The sequence below is a fragment of the Populus trichocarpa genome, chromosome 18 (genome assembly GCF_000002775.5).
Source record: "Populus trichocarpa isolate Nisqually-1 chromosome 18, P.trichocarpa_v4.1, whole genome shotgun sequence".
NCBI classification, from domain to species: domain Eukaryota; kingdom Viridiplantae; phylum Streptophyta; class Magnoliopsida; order Malpighiales; family Salicaceae; genus Populus; species Populus trichocarpa.
Genome location: NC_037302.2, coordinates 1,333,183 through 1,352,925, shown reverse-complemented (window position 1 = coordinate 1,352,925; position 19,743 = coordinate 1,333,183). Strand labels below are relative to the sequence as shown.

Genomic DNA, 19,743 nt, shown 5'->3' with positions numbered 1-19,743 from the left:
CTCCTAGATTCTCATTGTATTCAACGAACCCCTTTAGAATATTTGGATATATATATAAGATAAGACTTTTATTTATATATATCTTTATATATAGTCCACCATCAACAATTAATTAGAATTTGGTTCCTGCGCCTGTTTGTTCATGTTGAATGACACCCTTCTTTGTATTAATTAATTGTTATTAATTTGCCCCGATCGATTTTATATTCAAGAAGCAACCTTAATTAACAGAACTTCCTTAAACATCTCAATAATTACCTTATGTAATTAATATTTGTGCATGTCATCCTTGCGCAGAGCTGAGCTAATCTTCTTTGTATTGTTTTATTTGGCTCTTATACAAGCTGTTTTAGCTATATGATTATACCTTTTTTATTATAAAGTTTTTTTTTTTTTGAGGGACGTTATTATATAAGTAAGTTTTCTGATTTTTTTGAATATTTCTGTTTTCATTTCTTAGTGAAGTCATGTTTTTAATGGCTATAATAGCTACTTAATATATTTTTTATATATATTTAAAATAAAATAAAACTAGCCCTTTCTTAGAATTGGCTAAAGTTAATTATAATTAATTCTTCTTTCATGTATTATTATTCTTATTTCTTTCAAGGAAACAAACTCTCTTTTTTTTCTTGTTGAATTTTGAATTGAATTTTCGTCTATGTTACTTTTCAATTTTGAATATGAAATCCCTTAGTAGAAATCTCAAGTTTTAAACTACATGTAAGAAAACTATAAAGTAAAATGAGACTCTGGTGTTATTTGCGTATATAAAAAAACATTAAAATATATACTGTGAATGAAATTTTATGAATTTATGTGTAGCTTTTAATTTTTAGTAAATAAAACTAGAATAAGTTTTAATTAGATAAAAAAAAAAGATTTATGAAGATTTGTTCTCTTAATATGCAACTTGGTACGTAGAACATGACGAGAGGGGGGAAAAACTTAATTATTACAGATATCAAACATGAAAAAAAAAATCATAAACATAAAAATATGTAAATACCTTATATTAATAATGAGAAAAACCTTGTTGAGTCAACAGTATAAAAAAAAGTACAAAGTAGCTATGGAAAAAAAAATAAGACAACATGTCAAATTAGAAATGATGTCACTGTTGAAATTCTAAAAAAAAAAAGTCTTTCCAATAGCAATCAAAGGACTACAATAATGTGAAAATAAGATGAAATAATCTAATATTATTTATAATCTTCAATGAATATTAATTAATATTAATGGTTTGTATGGTGATTTGATGGCACACTATAAGAAATTTGTTTTAATTACAATGGATGAAAGAGATGTCAGCCATATGTAATAATGAAATCATTCGAAGTCATGGTAAGGAGATATTTTGTTTTTATATTTTAAAAGTGGTTTTAAAAAAATTTAAATTTTTTTTATTTTTTATTTTAAATTAATTTTTTATATTTTTAGATATTTAATATACTAATATCAAAAATAATTTTTAAAAATAAAAAAATATATATAATTTTAATGAATTTTTAAATAAAAAAACACTTTAATATTACCATTATAAAAATCTTGACACCCATTATATTTGCTACCTAAACTACACAACTAGTACAAGCTGCTGATTAGTGTAGCTACCTACCTTGGTGGATCGTAGTTTTATCCTCGCAGTTCATGCGTATCGTCTCTTGAAGATAAAGATACTATTTGAAGTTGTAATAAGAATGATTTTTATTTAAAAATATATTAAAATAATATTTTTTTATTTTTTAAATTTTATTTTTAATCTCAATAATTTAAACAATACAAAATTATAAAAAAAATAAAAACTAAATTAACTATAACTAAAAGGGATCAGTGTTTTATTGTAGCGCGAGCTACTATTCATTAAGAGTGAATTCACTATAAATTGCATTATAGATGCATTGTGAATGTTTTTACTGTGAATTATATTATTAGTAGAGACTAAATCTATAAATAAATACTTTTAATATACACCTACACGTGTTGCTTGGGCTAGTATCTTTATGCTGCTGGGATTAAATTCAAGCAAAAAGTCATAAAACATAAATTGAAAACCGGCACTCCAATCATTTCAAATCCGCGTCTGCTCCCCTTCTACTTTTTGAGTCAAATAGAAACAAGACCCAAAAAGATAATATGAAAATAATTTTGCGCCTCTCTTTTTTTTTTCCTTTCATTTCATTGGTGACAAATTAAATACAAAATATTTTCGGATCAGTTTAATTTCACAGATTGAAATTGAGTTTTTCTAACTACTTTTTTTTATATTGCGTCTTCAATTACGTAAGGGGTGCCTTCTAAAAATATATTTGTTTTAAATTAATATTTTTTTTAATATTTTTTAATTATTTTAATATTGTAATACATTTCTGAACGTTTTTTATATTTATAATTACAAATTAATAACCTTCTAATTACCTATATATTTATTAGAGGAGGAATCTAGACATTCAACCCTCGATTTTCCCATTGAACAAATGCCAGAATTGATCTCGGAATCATCATCATCTTTTAGTTCTTGTATTATTGAGTGAACTTAGGATCGATACAAGGCCATTTCCAATGTAATCACAGCAGAAAGAGAGCCATTGATTCTTACAAGTATTGTCATTAACTTATTAATAAGAAAATGAAAGAACATGGAAATTAAGTTAGGGGGGCGAGGAGCTCAAAGTCCACCATTAAAGCTTCTCTATGTTCAGAAAATTCCAACTTGAATTGGCTTCTTCAATTCATTACCTGGGCCACAGTCGTTGACGTCGACATGCCACTAAAGAATTCAAAATATATATTCAACTTGTGAGGACGAAAACCATGACTTCATCGTGGCTTTCCCACCTTTTTGTCTCCTTGTTTATCACCTGCTTCTTCCTGGGACTTTCCTTACAAGCCAAGCCATTGACTGAAAAGCCAACTTTTTCTATAAATATTGATCATTCTTGCGTGTTTCTCTCATTCACTTGACCAAATTCAGACCACACTCGCTTGCCAGCTAGCTAGCTAGCTAGCTAGTTATCTTGTGTCAAATTCTAATTTCTCCAGCACTAAGTTTGTATAAATATACTTAGAGCTAGCTTCTTCAAGAAAGAGATTCATAACTAATTCATCAATGGAATCGTCATGGGTGAACACTTCTCTTGATCTCAACATCAATCCCTTCAAGCATGTCAATGAAAGCACTCAAGTTCAGGTGAGTTCTTCTTCTTCTTCTTTTTCATACAGTATATATATTTAAAGGATATCCTTATTGGATATTCAGCTCTCAGTTCTTCGATCTTTCCCGGTTTTCTTGGTCTTGATATATAATTGTCATGTGTGTATAAGCGCTAAAAGGGTTTATCACTCTGTTTTGAATCAGAAAATCAAAAAATTCGAGGGATATTCTACTAGGGTACTTGAACAGAAATTACAAGTTAAAAATGAGGTCAGTAGTTTCTATCACTTTTGCTTCTGGATTACTGTCTTCTGATCTTTCATCCTCCAAGCAAGTATATACTAAATCATAAACTTTTTTTTTATCATTCTCAGGATGGTGTTGGTGTTCTTGTTGAAGAGTTGACTCGGATGAGTAGTGAGAACAAGAAGTTGACAGAAATGCTTGGTGTTGTATGCGATAACTATATGGCTTTGCAAAAACATTTAGCTGATTTGGTGAGCAAGAATTCTGTAAAAGAAATCAGTACACCAATATCATCAAGGAAGAGAAAGGCTGAGAGTGAAGATTATAGCATCGTGATTAATGGAATAAGTGGAGGAAATGCAGAGAGCAGTTCTATTGATGAAGAGTCAAGTAAAAGGCCAAAGGAGAATCTGAAATCAAAGATTTCAAGGACTTACTTTAGGACTAGTGAATCCGATGCAAGCTTGGTAAGTTCCTTGATCAGTCAACATCTTGTTGCTAATGATGTGGTTAATTTTGTGTAAAAATCAAGATGCCTATTAGGGCTTTAATTAGCCTTCCTTCTAATATGAATAAACTTGGTTTATGTTTAGGTTGTGAAGGATGGATATCAATGGAGAAAATATGGCCAGAAGGTGACCAGAGACAATCCTTCTCCTAGGGCTTACTACAAGTGCTCATTTGCCCCAAGTTGCCCTGTCAAGAAGAAGGTAATTACATATAATTAACACAATATAGTGCTTTCACCTCCTCTTCAATTTGCTTTCTATTATGATTATTGCTCATGATTAGAGGGATATTTGAGATTTCTTACGAGAGATTTTGATTGGTTTTTTCAGGTCCAAAGAAGTGCTGAAGACCCTTCTATTTTGGTAGCAACTTATGAAGGAGAGCACAACCACGCTAGCCACTCTCAACATGAACCATCACTAGGCTCGAGCCACGGTTCTAATTTTGGTCCGATTCCCACACAATCACCGATCAGAAGTTCAGCTCCTACTGTGACCCTTGATTTGATCCAAAGTGGAAGGCATGGAGATACTGCTACAAAGACTGTTCAAGAAATGGAAGTGCCTGCACTTCAAAAAATTTTGGTCCAACAAATGGCGTCTTCTTTGACAAGAGATCCAAATTTTACAGCTGCGCTAGCAGCTGCTATCTCTGGGAGATTCAACCAGACTCGGATGGAGAAATGGTGAAATTACTTAAAAAAAATTAGAATTTTATATATTACTTCGAATATTTAATTATATATATGTGAGTGATCGATGTACGTACATATATCATATGAGTTTGAAACTTATAATTAAAGTGAAAAAATAAATAAATCGTAGAGTTTATTTAATTCTTCTTTAGTTTGCAAGATGATTAATTTCTATAATTAGTTCTTCTCTATTACTTTGAGACTGGAATAATCACTTATATCATACATATGCAGTCTTCGTGGATGATTTGTTTTCTGAAAGGGTACAAACTAATCGCCAAACATTCCAAAAGCACACTGATCAGTACTGAAATGTACGAATTGAAAGTGTGTGTGTGTGTGTCTATATATATATATATATATATATATATATATATATGCTCTTCATAGCAAGTAAATATCATTTTTTAAAAAAATATTAAAAGTATATAAAATATTTTAAACTCTTTGGATCTAGCGGTCATGCTGGACCCAACAAACTTGGATCTGATTATCATGCCTAATAATTTTTTTAATAATTTTTTATTATTTTTACTAAAAAATATTTAAACTACCCTTAAAATATTCAACAAAATGAGATATGAAATTGCCAAAAAAAATTAATCAAGAAGAGAACTCAAAATAAAAGGAATTTCAATTATAAGAATGAGGATCAAATTCAACAAAAATGAATTAAAATCAAACGATTAAGGATTAAATCAAAAAATAAAATCCAATTAGAAAAAAATATTAAAATCAAAATAAATAGAAATCAAAAGAATAAGGATAAGATTTGATAAAAAAACATAAAAAATCAAATTTCAATGCTGAAATTAAAAAACAAATGAATCAAATTCAATACAATTAAGAGACTGAGGACCACTTTGCATTTTTTCAAGGCTAACACACCTTTTAAAGTGAAGGAGAGAGAAAAGAAGGGGACGGAGAAACATTATAGCCAGAGCTCAATCGTGACCCGTTTGATGACACGCTGCGGCCCACCGTGTAGAGGGTTGCGCAAGGCTTTGGACACTACCTCAAAAGGTAGCGACCAACGACCACTAGGAGGCGTCGCACACGCCTTTAGAAAGGTGTGAGCGCCTCCTACTTACTGGCCCGTGCTCTGCACGCGCCAGTGATTTTTTTATTTATCAAAAGACTGGAACACCCTTAACCCCACACAATAATTGCAACAAAAAAAACCGAGGTCAAAAAAATTCAAAAATACCCCTTGACCTTAGGCAAAAAAAGTTGACCTCAAGGGCTATTCGATAACTACACTGTACAAAAAATAGAGATGACGAAAATAAATGGCACAATAGAAACAAAAATGTAGATGTATTTGGTAATAGTATACAAGACAAAGTAAATGTCTCTATATTATATTTGGTTGATGAGGGAACAAAATATAAAAAAAATTATTTTATCCTTAATATATATTATCACCAAACTTGCAATATTTAAAATAATAAATAGAGATTATTATTTTTACTTTAGTTTACAATAAGCATTAATATTTCTTTAATTAACTAAAACAGTAAATTCTTCATTCATCAAAATCATGTTAGAAATAAATTTTAATCAACATAAAAATTATAATTTATTGATAAAAATATAATATAATTAAATTATGATTTACTCGGTCATTAAATCATTTCTTCAAATATATTTAATAATAAAATAAATAATTAAATCAATCATGTATAAAATAAAATATTTACACTAGTACAAAGTAAAAAAACTAACATAGTTGAAAATGCAAGATAATGATTTTATCATATATACATATTTTTGGTTATCATTCAATCCCTAACTCTTAATCATTTTTAGTTAAGATTTAACATATTTCTTATAATTTTTTATTTTCTAATTTTTAGATTGAATTTTAAAAATTAAGCTAATTAAAAACTATGGTTCAAACTAATGTAAGGATAGTGACTGAAATTGTAAAAAGTTTAAAGGGATATTCATGAGAGAAAAAAATTAACTTGGTTTTGTCTCTGTTTTTTAATCTTTTGTTTTCCAGAGGGATCTAGAATTGGCTAAAAATTGTCTTTAAAAATAGGCAAAAACTTATTTTTGTATTTGTTTCCACAATTAAATATGTTTTTGTTTTTCAGTTTTTTTTTTATTTTGAAACAATAATCAAATACTATCAAAGAAAATTTTTTGATATTTGCATAATTATGCTAGCATTGGGTAAAGATAAATTTAGTGTATACCGTTAGTATATAGTTTTCAAGATAGCAAAAATATATTTATCATTTTTAAAGAGATTCTAAATGTTAGGGGTGATTATTTTCGGTTTGGTTTTTTAGGATAAAAACCGGTTCAAACCGGGTTGGCTCGGTTTTTTCCGGTTTGGCTCGGTTTTTTTCCAGTTTTTTTTTTGTGTGAGTTCGGTCAGTTTTTTTATAATTTTAATCGGTTTTTTTTTTCACAATTCAATTTTTTCAATTAATTATTTTTTTAATTTTCTTAATTTAATTATTTTTTTAATTTTTTTCTCCTTCATTCTAAAGGTTAATATTAGTGAAGTACTGAGTTTGGGAAATCTTTGAAAATTACAGTAGCACTGCAATTTCCAGAATTTATCAATAGCTACATGTCGCAAGCCCATTATCTAGTGCTAATTGGATTGTATTCCTAGTGTTGTTTGATAATAGCTTCTGTTTTTAAAAATATTTTTTAAATTATTTTTTATTTAAAAAAAAGTTAAAAGCCTATTTATTTTGCGTAAAATATTTTACACGTAAAATATTTTTTAATGTTTGGCTTAAAAAATATCTTTACGTGTAATATTTTAAAATATTTTACGTGAAACAAATAGGCTCTAAAGTGATATTTTTATGTATTTTTTAATGATTTTGATATACTAATATTATAAATTTTAAAAATATATATTATTTTAATTTATTTTTAATTAAAAAGTAATTAAAATCACAATAACAAACATATACTTGGAGTGACCACCTAATTGTTTAATATCAAATTTATTAAACTTGATATAGACTCTGTTTAAAATTCAAATTACATGAATTAATTAAGATTCGACTCAATGAATCTAAAATGATATTATTTTTTAAAAATAAATTAATATTTAAAAAAATAAATTAAATTCACTTTCAATCGTATCGGTAAACCCGAGTCACATCCCACCTAACTTAATTTAAAATTCAACCTAGGTTGGAAGTTGATTTAACTCCCTAGGTGAGGTGGCATTCAGTAACATTACTGAATGCACCCCTTGCCACGGCATAAAAAGAAGTAAAGTAATTATCTAGGTAGTAGTAAAGCCATAAAAACTTAGAATTAAAAGGTTTGTTTTCTCTGTGGATTCAGGTTTGAGCCATGTGGTTGCTCATATGATAGCTACTGGAGGCTTACATGGTCGTTAACTTCAGAGCTCGTGAAATTAGTCGAGATACGTCCAAGTTAGCTCGAATACTTACGTTAAACTAAAAAAAAAAAACAAAGTAACAACTTCTATGGTCCTCGTTTATATATAGCATAAATTAAAATTATATGCTGAAAAAAAAATTAAAAGTGGTCTAATGATAGTACGAAGAGAGGTTAGTACTAGCAGTACAATGAGCAGACAATGACAAGGTGGTGGTACGTTGCTGTCTATTACTGTGACCATCACGACATACGTTGCTGTCTATTACTGTGACCATCACGACATTACGCGTAAAAACCGTGGGCACCCATGACCCTTCCAGTTTACCGAGTCTTCTAGGCTCCTGTCCACCTCATGCCCGTTCTCGCACGTTTCATTTTGTTACTGGTTTCTTCAATAATTTTTTATATTTAGGATTAATTTTTTATATTGTTTTGATACATTTGATGATGTTAAAAAATAAAAAATATATATATATTATTTTAAAATATTTTTAATTAAAAAATACATTTAAACATGTAATTTCTTAAACACGGCTCTCATGTTTCTTAATATTATGTTTGTTGATAGTGATGATTTTTGTTTTTGTGTGTTTAAAGTGTTTTTAAAAAAATTTAAATTTTTTTTATTTTTTTGCTTTAAATTAATATTTTTTGTATATTTATAGATTATTTTGATGTGCTGAAGTTAAAATTAATTTTTAAAAAATAAAAAAATATTATTTTGATGTATTTCCAAACAAAAAACACTTTAAAAAACAACTACTACGACACATAGAAACACCCTCTTAATTTCCACAGTATTCTTTCTTGTACAATAAAGTCTCGCAATATACTCAGGATGGTAATGACATATTTATTTTTTCCTAGATGATAAGAAAGAAGGAATAATTATCATCATCCAGGTAGGATGAGGATGAAGAGATTGAAATGTGTGGACAACGAAAGATATCATCTCCATACTCTCGAAGAATTGCTTGGATAAATAATATTCCTTGACCATTGAACCAAGTCTTTCAAGACACAACTTTTATGATTAATTTTCTTTTTTATTTGAGGGTTTGGAGGGTAAGAGGGATTTTGGAATCCGTTTGTGTATCAATGATACATTTTCTAGCATGTTTTATGATTAATTTAGTGGATTTATAAGATAAATTCTTTCAAAAAGTTAAAAAAAATTAGAACAATAGATTTTTTTTCTTAGAGTTAAGTTTAAATTATTTCTAAATCATACAAGCCTTTTATTCATAGCCTCTATATATATATATATATATATATATATATATATATATATATATATATATATATATATATATATATATATATATAGGCACATACAATTGGACCATGGGTTAATTTAAGATTAATTTTGAATTAACAAAACTCCGGACCATGGGTGTAAGGCCTGGTTGGACCTTAGCTTAAGAGCTGGATCCAATTCAATATTCTTAGTAACTATGAAACAACTTAAGCCCTATGACATTGCCTCCTCTTGGGGGAGAGGAAAAAAAAAAAACTTGAATCAATTTAATACATGACTTGAACCGGACTATAAAACTTAAGAGCAAAAAATAAAAGATAATACGACTTGTACACACATTTTGGAACTTGTGAGGGTTGTCTCGCGGTCTGAACCGAATCGATTTTTTTTATAAGTAAGTTAGTGGGTTAATTCTTGATTCAGGTGACTTGGTCAAAACGATGTTGTTATGAGCAAGAATTAAAAAACAAAAATAGTTGAATCGGGTCAACTTATTGACTCGTGAATTGACTCATTACCTCGACCTTGGATCATTGAATCGGACCATGAGCCAGGTTTGTGAACAAAGGAGGTGCACCACAACGATAAAAATAGAAGACTGAAACAATGGTCAAGATTGTGGTGTAGGTAGGGGATGGTTTCGTGCATGGATTGGGCTTCTAATTAATAAGTGCTTGACTTCAAATCAGCATTGACTAGAAAAGTATAAAAGGAAGACTTTTACATGTACCTTGAATAGGCCTTTTCTTTTTTGATTTTGATTTTGATTATATTTCAAGGTTCTTATCTTATCCTTGCCAGTTAGGCCCACCATTTTTTGACTACAAATATTCAAATTTGGTGAACATTTTATGGGGAAAAAAATAATATTAATAATAAGAGACCAAAACAAATAAAATTGCTAGTTCACTAGTGTTCTTTTTTTAGAAAAAAAAATAAATTATAAAGAGTTTGAACATGTATAAAAAAAATTAAAGGGGAAGGTAAATTAATTATGTATATAGACTCAGTTTATTATTTATTACTGTAATACAAATATCATTTTGTCCTTCTCCAAAATATTTAAAAAAAAACAAAAGTTGGCTCAAAATAATTATGAAGAGTATTTTTTTAAACTTTCGTGTGGTCCCTTGGTCATTATTATATTGATAGAGGTTAGAATTGTTTTTTTTATTTTTAAATACACTGTAGCAATGAATAGTATTTACACTGACCTCTAAGTCAGGTTTTAAAGTTATGATAATAACAATTTGTATCCTTACATTAACCCGAGTTAACCTGTGACCCAGACCTTGTCTTAGATTGATTCCTGAATCAAGTTTTAAAACTATGATAGACTCAGTTTAATATTTATTGCTGTAATATAAATATCATTTTGTCCTTCTCCAAAATATTTTTAAAAAAAATCAAAAGTTGGCTCAATTTACTATTCATTGCTATAGTGTAAAACTGTTTTTCCCTTCTCAAAATATTAAAAAATAAATAAAGGCAAAGGCAAATTCATTATAGACTCGGTTGACTATTCACTTCTATAGTATAAATATTGTTTTGCCCTTCTTATGAAAATCCAATGGCCTTGGTGTTAAGTTTTTTTTTTTTAATCTTTCGCATGTTCTATTAATCATTATCATATTAATAGAAATTAGAATTGTCTTTTTTATTTTTAAACATACGGTATAATTATTAATTTACTGTTAAAAGGAAAAGAATTTACTTATGTTATTTAGGGGCTCTTTAGTCTTTTCACTTATTTACACACAATAAAATGACTCAAGCGTCCTTTATATTAAAAATTTTAATGCTTGCATTTAAAGGTTTTTTTGTCTTTTCACCATAGTTTTCTATTATTTTCAAGTTGGCCAAGGGTAATTTAGTCATTTAATAAACATAAAATATTATTAAAACTTAAAAAGAAGTTGGGGTGTGCACCGCACGTGCCAAGATGTGGGAGGCATCTGCAGCTTTATAGCAGTGCATGCAGCGCCTCCCGATGCTTAAAAAATCTCCATGTTGTATCGATGGAATTGACATGGCATCTTCTTCTTGGTGGGGCGAAGCATGGCAACGATGGTAGGGTGAAGCGAGGCAGCAATGAGGTTTTCTTTTCTTTTTCTCTCTCTTTCCTTGAAAAACACGCTGGGCATTCAAAAATTTAGAGTTGTTCTCTTAGTTATTGATATTTTAACTTCGGTCTCTATTTTTTTTATTTTTAATTTTTGCTCTTAACTATTTGTAAAATTTTTGTTTATTTTCAATTTCTTTTTTCAATTCAAATTTGTGGTGTATTTGTTTTCTCTAATTTGGTCCTATTCTTTTTATTTCTGATTTTTTAAAAAAACTTTTGTATAATTTTTATTTGTTTTCTATTTTATCCTTTAATCCAAATTTATGGTAATTTTTTTCAATGTAGTTCTCATTCTTTTTATTTTTTTTTCCTTTAGTTAAGGTGATTTTTCTTATCAATTTTGTCCTCTAATTTATTTTTTATTTCAATTTTGATCTTCAATCTTTTATTTGCTATTTTTGGTTTTGTATCTTTTTGTACAATTTTTTTTTCTTGACTTCATCTTTCAACATTTGATTAGTTGAGAATTGGGTTTCATAAGATTAAGTCACGGGTTTGAATAGTTAACGTGAGTTGACAACCTTTTTTTGTTTTTTAACTCATTTTTTTTCTTTCAATTTCATCATCTAACATTGTTTTATTAAAAAAATAAGCTTTGTGATTTTCTTTAATTTATTTTCTATCAGATTATCTTAATCTCATGACTCGAGTTGTAAGTTTGATGGGTTAACTCAGTTGGCTCATCTCTTATTGCTTAAGTTACATATTTATCATACTAACTGAGATTAACTTGGGCAGTTTTTTTGTCCCTCTTTTACCTAGTTTTGTTATTTCATATTTAATTAATTAGTTGAAATTTGAACTGTATTGTTTTTCTTCTTTAAAAAAAAATTCAAATTATCTTGATTATTTTTTTTAAGTTTAGGTTTGTTTGTTATCATTGTCTCTTTTTTCTCATCTAATTAAAATAAAATTAACTTATTTAGCATAATCTACTTTATGATCCAAATCATAAATTTTTTATAAAACAATATGTTTGCTGCTCTCTAGCATATCATTATCTCAGATACTAAATAATATTTTAATTATATATCTTAGATTTTGAAACAATGGTGAAATTATTTTTTCTCATTTTCTCTTTTCCTTTTTAAATTCTACATTCGAATTTCTCTTTCACACCTTCCAGCCCGGCCTTGGCTGGTCCCTTTTCTAGTAGTCGTCGCGTCCAACCTCACGCAAAATTATGTTCTTGTGTGACTTATGAATGAGAACAGCACCAACGACAACAACTTCATTTTCCAGCTTTTATTGTATATGTAAAATGCATAAAATCTGTTCAGTTTGTGAATGTGGAAAAAGATTTTCCTCTTGGAAAATCCAAACGTGTCCACATACAAATCATACTCTCTATTAAAACATTTGGAAAAATTAATGATGCTTTACCGTTCACAAGTTTTTTTTTTCAAACTTTTCGCTCTCTTTTATTTCTCCAATATTGTTACCATATCATTTAATAAAAATTTAAAAATAAACACAAAAACAATGTAATTTACAAGTTTTAACCAAGTTAACCGAGTCGTGATTTAATCCACCGAGCCAAACTAAATCAATTTTAAGTTAATGTTTTTTAACACTTGACCTATATCAAGAGTCGAGTTGATCATGTCTTGAGTCAATCACCGAGTCAATCTGGGTTTAGTAATGGTGGTTTCAGTTGCTACCTTACTTTCATCTGCTCATCACTATTTGTCTCGTTGAAAATATATTGTTTTTCAGCCAAATTTCTACCTCCTACTCACGTGTGGTTTCCTCAGTCGAATTTGATGGAATAGTCTAATGAAAATTAAATTCTTCATTGGACCAGATTATTAGCAAGCAGTCTCATTTGTCCAAAGATTCTGTTTGCATTAATTAGCAGAATTCAGACATCATTGAAACAGGCTGTCTTAGCCGTCATGTAAAGAAATTAATCAAAGATTTGTTGGTTTGGAGATCTTGAGTTTCCTGGTTTTGTCAAAAAAGAACCACAGGTATTAGACTATTCTCTCTCAAATGTGCCTACCATGTGGAAAAAGCAATTTAATTCTATTTTAACTTGGACCGTATGTTTTTTTTAGATTATGTTTCATCATTGATGTTTCAAAACATAGATATTAAAGGGACAGAAACATTTTTAATTGAAGAATTAAAGATGAAAATATAAATTAAATATATTTTTTAGACAATTTTAAAGTCAATTTTTATACTTGAAAAATATAAAGCATAAAAAAAACATATCCCCTCTATATCTTCGAAATCAAACACTACCCACTTGTAAAGTTTGCATATCTTAACCTTCAACTTTACTCAATTTAATGTGTTCATATTTTTCTATTTCAGTTTGTTTTGTTGATTCGAAGGGAAACCAGTACTAACTTTTACTTAATTCAAGCCTTTTTGGTGGAAAATCTTATCTAGGTCACTCCAAAGTCAATTGATTATCCACGGAAATGCCAAAAACCTTTTAGTATAACAACAAATCATAGCATGGTTTAGTTGGCTTAGACTATGATTATATTTGCTATTAAATAATTAGTATTAATTAAGAAGTGGCATGGTATCGAGTTTAATTTGCTTTTATATCTCATCTTTCTAAAAGATTTCAAGTTCAATTTTTTTTTATTGAAAAAATGACATAGAATCAGGATATTCACATTTAAATAATGGAGATTGAACATTGAAAAAAATCAATGCTTCAATTAGACGAATTAAGAGGGTAACTACATCATATGAAGCCCAAATTTTCGTTGATTTTCTAATTGACTAAAGAACAAAGGTATGAAGAATATTTTGTAGAGTGTGTGTGTGAAAGGTATCTATACGTTGATTAATTCTTGCTAAAAAGATGTCCCGTATTTGAATAGAAAATTGTTTACATTCTCCTAAATTCACGATCCCATTTGAAAAAGGAGAAAGAAAAATTATGGTGGATTTTTTCTCTTCCGCTCATTTTGGTTACTGTTCCAAACAGAAAAGATGAAAATAATGAAGACAGAAAATAAAATGAAAATATAAAGTGATTATCTTTATATCTTGTTTGGTTATGGTGGACAAAATCGAGTAAAATATTAAAAAATTTATTTTACCATTAATATATATTGTTTTTAAATTTACATATTTTTTAAAAAAAAAATTAATTTTTTTTTAACTTTAGTTTTTATTGAGTGTTAAAATTAATAATATTATAATAACTTTAATTATAAAAGCATGAATGACTTGACGGGTTGACCTAAGGCATAGATTGATCCGAGCTTAAGAAAAAATAGAGAAATGATTAACTCGACCTGACCTGATCAAAAACCCAGGTCAACCCGGGATAAAATTAGGGTCAAAAACCCGTTGATTTTTTTGAAAAAAAATCTATTCCAAAAAAATTTGCTTTGATTATTTAAAAAAAAAAATTGTGTCAGCTAGGTTAACCCTCCTAACTTGTGACATGAACCTTGCATCGGGTCGACTCCCGAGTTAGGCTTTAAACTATGATAATAATTATTTTTATCTATACGTTAACTCGAGTCAACCCAAGTTGATCTCCCAGCCCGTGATCTAGACCTTGCCTCAGTTGACCTCTAAGTTAGATTTTAAAGTTATGATAATAACAACTTGTATCCTTACATTGACCCGAGTTAACCTGTAACTCAGACCTTTTCTTATGTTGACTTCTGAATCAAATTTTAAAACTATGATAATAACCATTTTTATTTTATGTTAACCTTCCTTACACGTGACCTGAGCTTTACACCAAGTCAGGTTTTAAAATTATGATAATAATCATTTTTGTTTTTATGTTGACCCGGCTCAACGGTCAACCCTGCTCATAACCTTGGTCTTGCCCTAGGTCGACCCTAAAAATTAGATTTTAAAACTATGATATTAATTATTTTTATTCTTAAGCTCACTTGAACCAATCTTACCTGTGACCCGGGCCTCAACTAGTGACTTGAGTTTTTCCCCAAATCGGCCTTTGAATTGAGTTTTAAAATTATTATAATAATAATTTTTATCCTTTCATATCTTAATTAGACAATTTTGGAATTGAGGGTTTTTTACAAGGATATTTTAGAAATAAAAAATAATAATAAATATTGTTTATGAAAACATATCCTTTTATATTTAACGTTTTGAAAGTATAGAAATTTACTTTAAAATTGTTCCAAAAACATATTTATTTTTATGTATTTGTCTTTTTAGTCAAATATATTTCTATTTTTATTATCTATGTCCCTTCTATTTAAAAATAATAATCAAACGCTACCACCTTTCATCGGAATAATTTAGATAGTCCATCACATCTAAATTAAAAAGTTTTATACAAAAAAGTTACTATCATATATATATATATATAGTATTTAATTCAATGATTTTTTAATAAATATACCCCTGAGTTTAAGTATTATTTCATATAAAAGATGTACTTTCCCCTTCGGAAAGAAAAAAGTTTATTATTCTATAATCATATATTTTTATTTTCATCTTAATTTCAAATGTATTTTAATGTATTTTATATCAATATCCTCATATTTAATTAGATGTTGGGCTCAATCCACACCCGAAGCCCAAGAGAAACAGGTCTAGCTCGTGACTGGGCCCAAGAATGATCAGGGACGGTCGCATCCAGACCCAACTTGGAGCTGAGCGCGAACGCGTCCTGGTCCAGCGAGGGGCTATGCGCGGACGTGCTCTTACCCACCTTGAAGCTTGACGCGGGCATGTTATGGCCCAAACTAGGGTTGGGCAACAAAAAGGACATGGCCTCATTTTGGATTGTAACAAAAAGGACATGGCCTCATTTTGGATTGTAACTTTCGTGCGATGAACTTTTAAATGGAGTTGTTTCATAAAAACCATGACCCATCAGTGTCTGTGTTTTTGAGAAAAATAAATAAAAAATTAAGTTAATGTGAAGGGGATCAAGCCGTTTTCCTTTGTTTGAATACTAAAATTATGAATACAAAAAAAGGGGGGGAAAGAGGGGAAAATAAATCTTTGAATTTTATTTTCTACACACATATTTTTTCTTTTAAATTGGGATGAATAAGCGAAGGAATTGGAAAAAAATTAACATAATTCTTCTCATTTTGTATCCTCTAAAAATTCTTTTCTTTTCTCTTAAACCAAAAAAAAGAGAGAAATTCCTTCTTTCTCTCCGTTTAATTTCTCTTGTATTCTTTAGTATTTTTATTTTTTAATTACCATACAGACCGGTAACGCTTCTAGGCACAACTTTTCTCAACATGTAGATTAGAAAGGAAAGAAAAACAAATAATTAAAGAAAAAAAGAAAAAAGAAATTAGAGAACCATAGTCCTTTGAAAACAGGGAAGGAGACTCGAGTCTTTGGCACTTAGTAGTGACCTTTTACACGTTATTGGACCCAAGAAAAATAGAAAATAGGAGAACCAAAGTAAAGTAACCATAGTCTAGACTTACTTAAACAAGCTTATGTCATTCATCTTACGTTTGATTTTCTCACTTTAGTCCCAGGATTCAAAGCATTAATTTGATGAATACAAGCTCATGTATCTAGCTAATTTTTTCCAACACGTGGATTGATTTCAACAACTTCGCCCTTTACTAGTCAGCACTAATTAAGACCAAATTATCAATCTTTTTCTATAATTTCCTTAATTAAGACAAGGCAGCCACCTACTTTCGGTCATCCTTGCAGGCTGTGTGAACGAAACGTCCTCCAAAAAAAAATTCTAACCACTATGCACGAGAGATCAATATTCACTTATAAATAAGGGCTTATACGTCTCCTATTTGCCTTTTCTAATAACACTCCTGGCAAAATTTTCATCCATACTGTATGGTATTGAAGCTATCTTGATATTCTTAAGCTCATAAACCATGGATGTCTTTCCCTCTTGCAAAGAAAAGGTATGTTTTCTTCTAGTTGTGTGTGTGTGTGTGAATTCTAGTACTACTTGGAGAAGAGTATAGAGGGTGGGAAGCAAAGAAAAACATTGAGCATATAATGAAATGAGGAGCAGGAAATAGCTAAAAGTTTGTACATATTAATTTAGGGTTCATGCTTGAAAAATGAAGTTAATGTTTCTCAAGCAGTAGATGTTATCTTACTCAGGTGGAAGCTCTTCAATTCGAGTTGGAACACAGGCAGAAAGAGAATGAAAGTCTTAGATTTATGCTTGGAGTTATGACCAGAAGATTCAGCATTCTTCAAGCCGAGATTCAAGAAACCGAAGAACATCAACAAAAGACAGCTAGCAACTTAGCGGATGGAGATCAAGCTTGTCATGAAATCCTTGACTCGAACAAGAGAGCAAGATTTGAAGTTCCCATAACCAAGGCATCGAGAATCTTGGTGAGAAGTCACTCCAATGACAAGAGCCTGGTAATTAAGTTCCTCTAGTCAGTTTGATATATACATAATTTGCACATGAAGTTTTTGAGTTGAAGATTCCTAGATCTTACATATGATAATAAAAAGCTCTTTCACAAATGTGAATTTAGATTGTGAAAGATGGATATCAATGGAGAAAGTATGGCCAGAAGGTTACTAAGGATAACCCATCACCTCGAGCTTACTTCAGGTGTTCCATGGCTCCTAATTGCCCCGTCAAGAAGAAGGTATGCTCGAGTTTTCTTTTGAAAACCAGTCAAAACATCTGTAATTAAATAGCATCCTGAAGTTTATGTCGAGAAAGAGCTTTCAAAGGGCAACTTCAAGGTTCATGTGTGCAATCAAAAACAGTACTGAGCATGTGATAACACCAGTCTTCTTTGATTTATTCTTGGTTTTCAGGTCCAAAGATGTGTAGAAGATGATTCAGTACTTGTTGCAAGCTATGATGGAGAACACAACCATGAACCCAATGGTTCACATGGACAATATTTATGTTCTCCGCATACCTCATCATCAAAAATTTCCATAACTAATCATGTCCTCAAGTGTCCAATCGAAATTCCTCCTCTTCAACCATCTATAGCTCTTGATCTTACTCTTTCAAGTCCCAGTAATCAACAGAAGGAAAATCCTTCTAAAAGATCCATGGAAGACTGCGGCAAGATTAATAATAACTGCAACAAGAACTACATTGAAGAATATGTGGCATCTTTAACTAAAGATCCTACCTTCTCTGTAGCTTTAGCTGCGGCTGTTGCAAGTTCAATGAGTGACCTGTCTTCGTCAAGAATGCTGTGAAATAATTATTGTCTTATTTATGAACGGTTTATGCTCTTTCTCACAAGGCTACGTTGTATTTGCTTGTGTTCTTACGCTCCCGATATATATATAAAAAATGAATATAAAAAATGAATATAAAAAAAAAATTGAAGTTATAAAAAATTATTTAGTATTATTATTAAATTTAATTTAGTATATCAACTTTAAAATCTTTCCATTTATTCATTATCTAATCTCGAGGTATTGCTATGAAGTGGACTTGATCAGTATAAAATAACTTGATTATAAAAAAAAATATTAAAAAAAAATTAAAAAAAAAATAATGAAATTAACAGAAAAAAATCATAGCTCAACTCCTTGTATAGTTTGGATATAAAATTAAAATATAAACGTGATCCAGATAACTTGATCAATTTAAGAGCAACGCGGCTAACTAAAAAAAATTCTAAAGATAAAATTAAGGGGAAATGATGAAATTAATAAAAAAAAAAAAATTTGACTCAACTCGTTACCTAACAAGGTTTAAAATTAAACTATATAAAAATTGTCTCGTTTAGAGTACTTAAATTTTCTAAAAATAACTAGGATGATTATTAAAAGAAAAAGTGTTTATGTGCATGTTTGGAAATGTTGTTTGCAGCGTGTTTCTAAAATTTTTATATAGTTTTTATATGTTAATATTAAAAATAAAATTTAAAAAATAAAAAAAAATTTATAAAAAACATTTTGATGACAATATCAATCAAGTCATCATCGGTGAAACTCCACTATCTTTTAGCAGAGTTCTAAAGGAGCTGGTGAAAGACAAGCAACAATCATCAAAGGCCACAAAAATTCTGACATAACATCAGAGTCAAAATCGAATCCCCATAAAAATTTGACAGCCTAGTATAAAAATTTAATTTAAATCATCTGAGAAATTTCACCATCATATTCAATTATTTAAATGAGAATTTGTGGCTGGATTCTTTTTCCCATTCAGCTATAATAAATTATTGCGATAGTTTTATATTCATATGATATGAAACCATATTCTACTATCAAGACTTTCTGTTTATACGTGGTTTCAAATTATTTTTTAAAATATTTTTTATTTAAAAATATATTAAAATAATATTTTTTTATTTTTAAAAAATTATTTTTTATATTAGTGTATTAAAATAATATAAAAACATAAAAGAAATATTAATTTGAAGTAAAAAAAATTATTTTTTTTTAAAAACACTTTTAAAACGCAAAAACAAATAGGG

General features: G+C 29.1%; 2 protein-coding genes and 1 non-coding gene across 3 annotated transcripts; 2 read left to right on the top strand and 1 right to left on the bottom strand.

The window, feature by feature from the left end:
* Positions 1-252: 252 nt before the first annotated feature.
* LOC112325110 (U6 spliceosomal RNA) lies at positions 253-354 on the bottom strand. The gene has a single exon (XR_002979173.1). It is a non-coding gene; the product is annotated as a U6 spliceosomal RNA (small nuclear RNA).
* Positions 355-2,939: 2,585 nt separating this feature from the next.
* Positions 2,940-4,745, top strand: LOC7465416 (probable WRKY transcription factor 40). The gene is made up of 5 exons (XM_006371700.3): positions 2,940-3,190; positions 3,359-3,424; positions 3,529-3,867; positions 3,994-4,110; positions 4,240-4,745. The coding sequence occupies exons 1-5, from the start codon at positions 3,110-3,112 to the stop codon at positions 4,597-4,599; spliced, it is 963 nt and encodes a 320-aa protein (XP_006371762.1). The 5' UTR covers positions 2,940-3,109; the 3' UTR covers positions 4,600-4,745.
* Positions 4,746-17,015: 12,270 nt separating this feature from the next.
* LOC7465417 (probable WRKY transcription factor 40) lies at positions 17,016-18,557 on the top strand. Its single transcript, XM_002324292.4, has 4 exons — positions 17,016-17,226; positions 17,432-17,701; positions 17,821-17,937; positions 18,113-18,557. The coding sequence occupies exons 1-4, from the start codon at positions 17,197-17,199 to the stop codon at positions 18,509-18,511; spliced, it is 816 nt and encodes a 271-aa protein (XP_002324328.1). The 5' UTR covers positions 17,016-17,196; the 3' UTR covers positions 18,512-18,557.
* Positions 18,558-19,743: the final 1,186 nt, after the last annotated feature.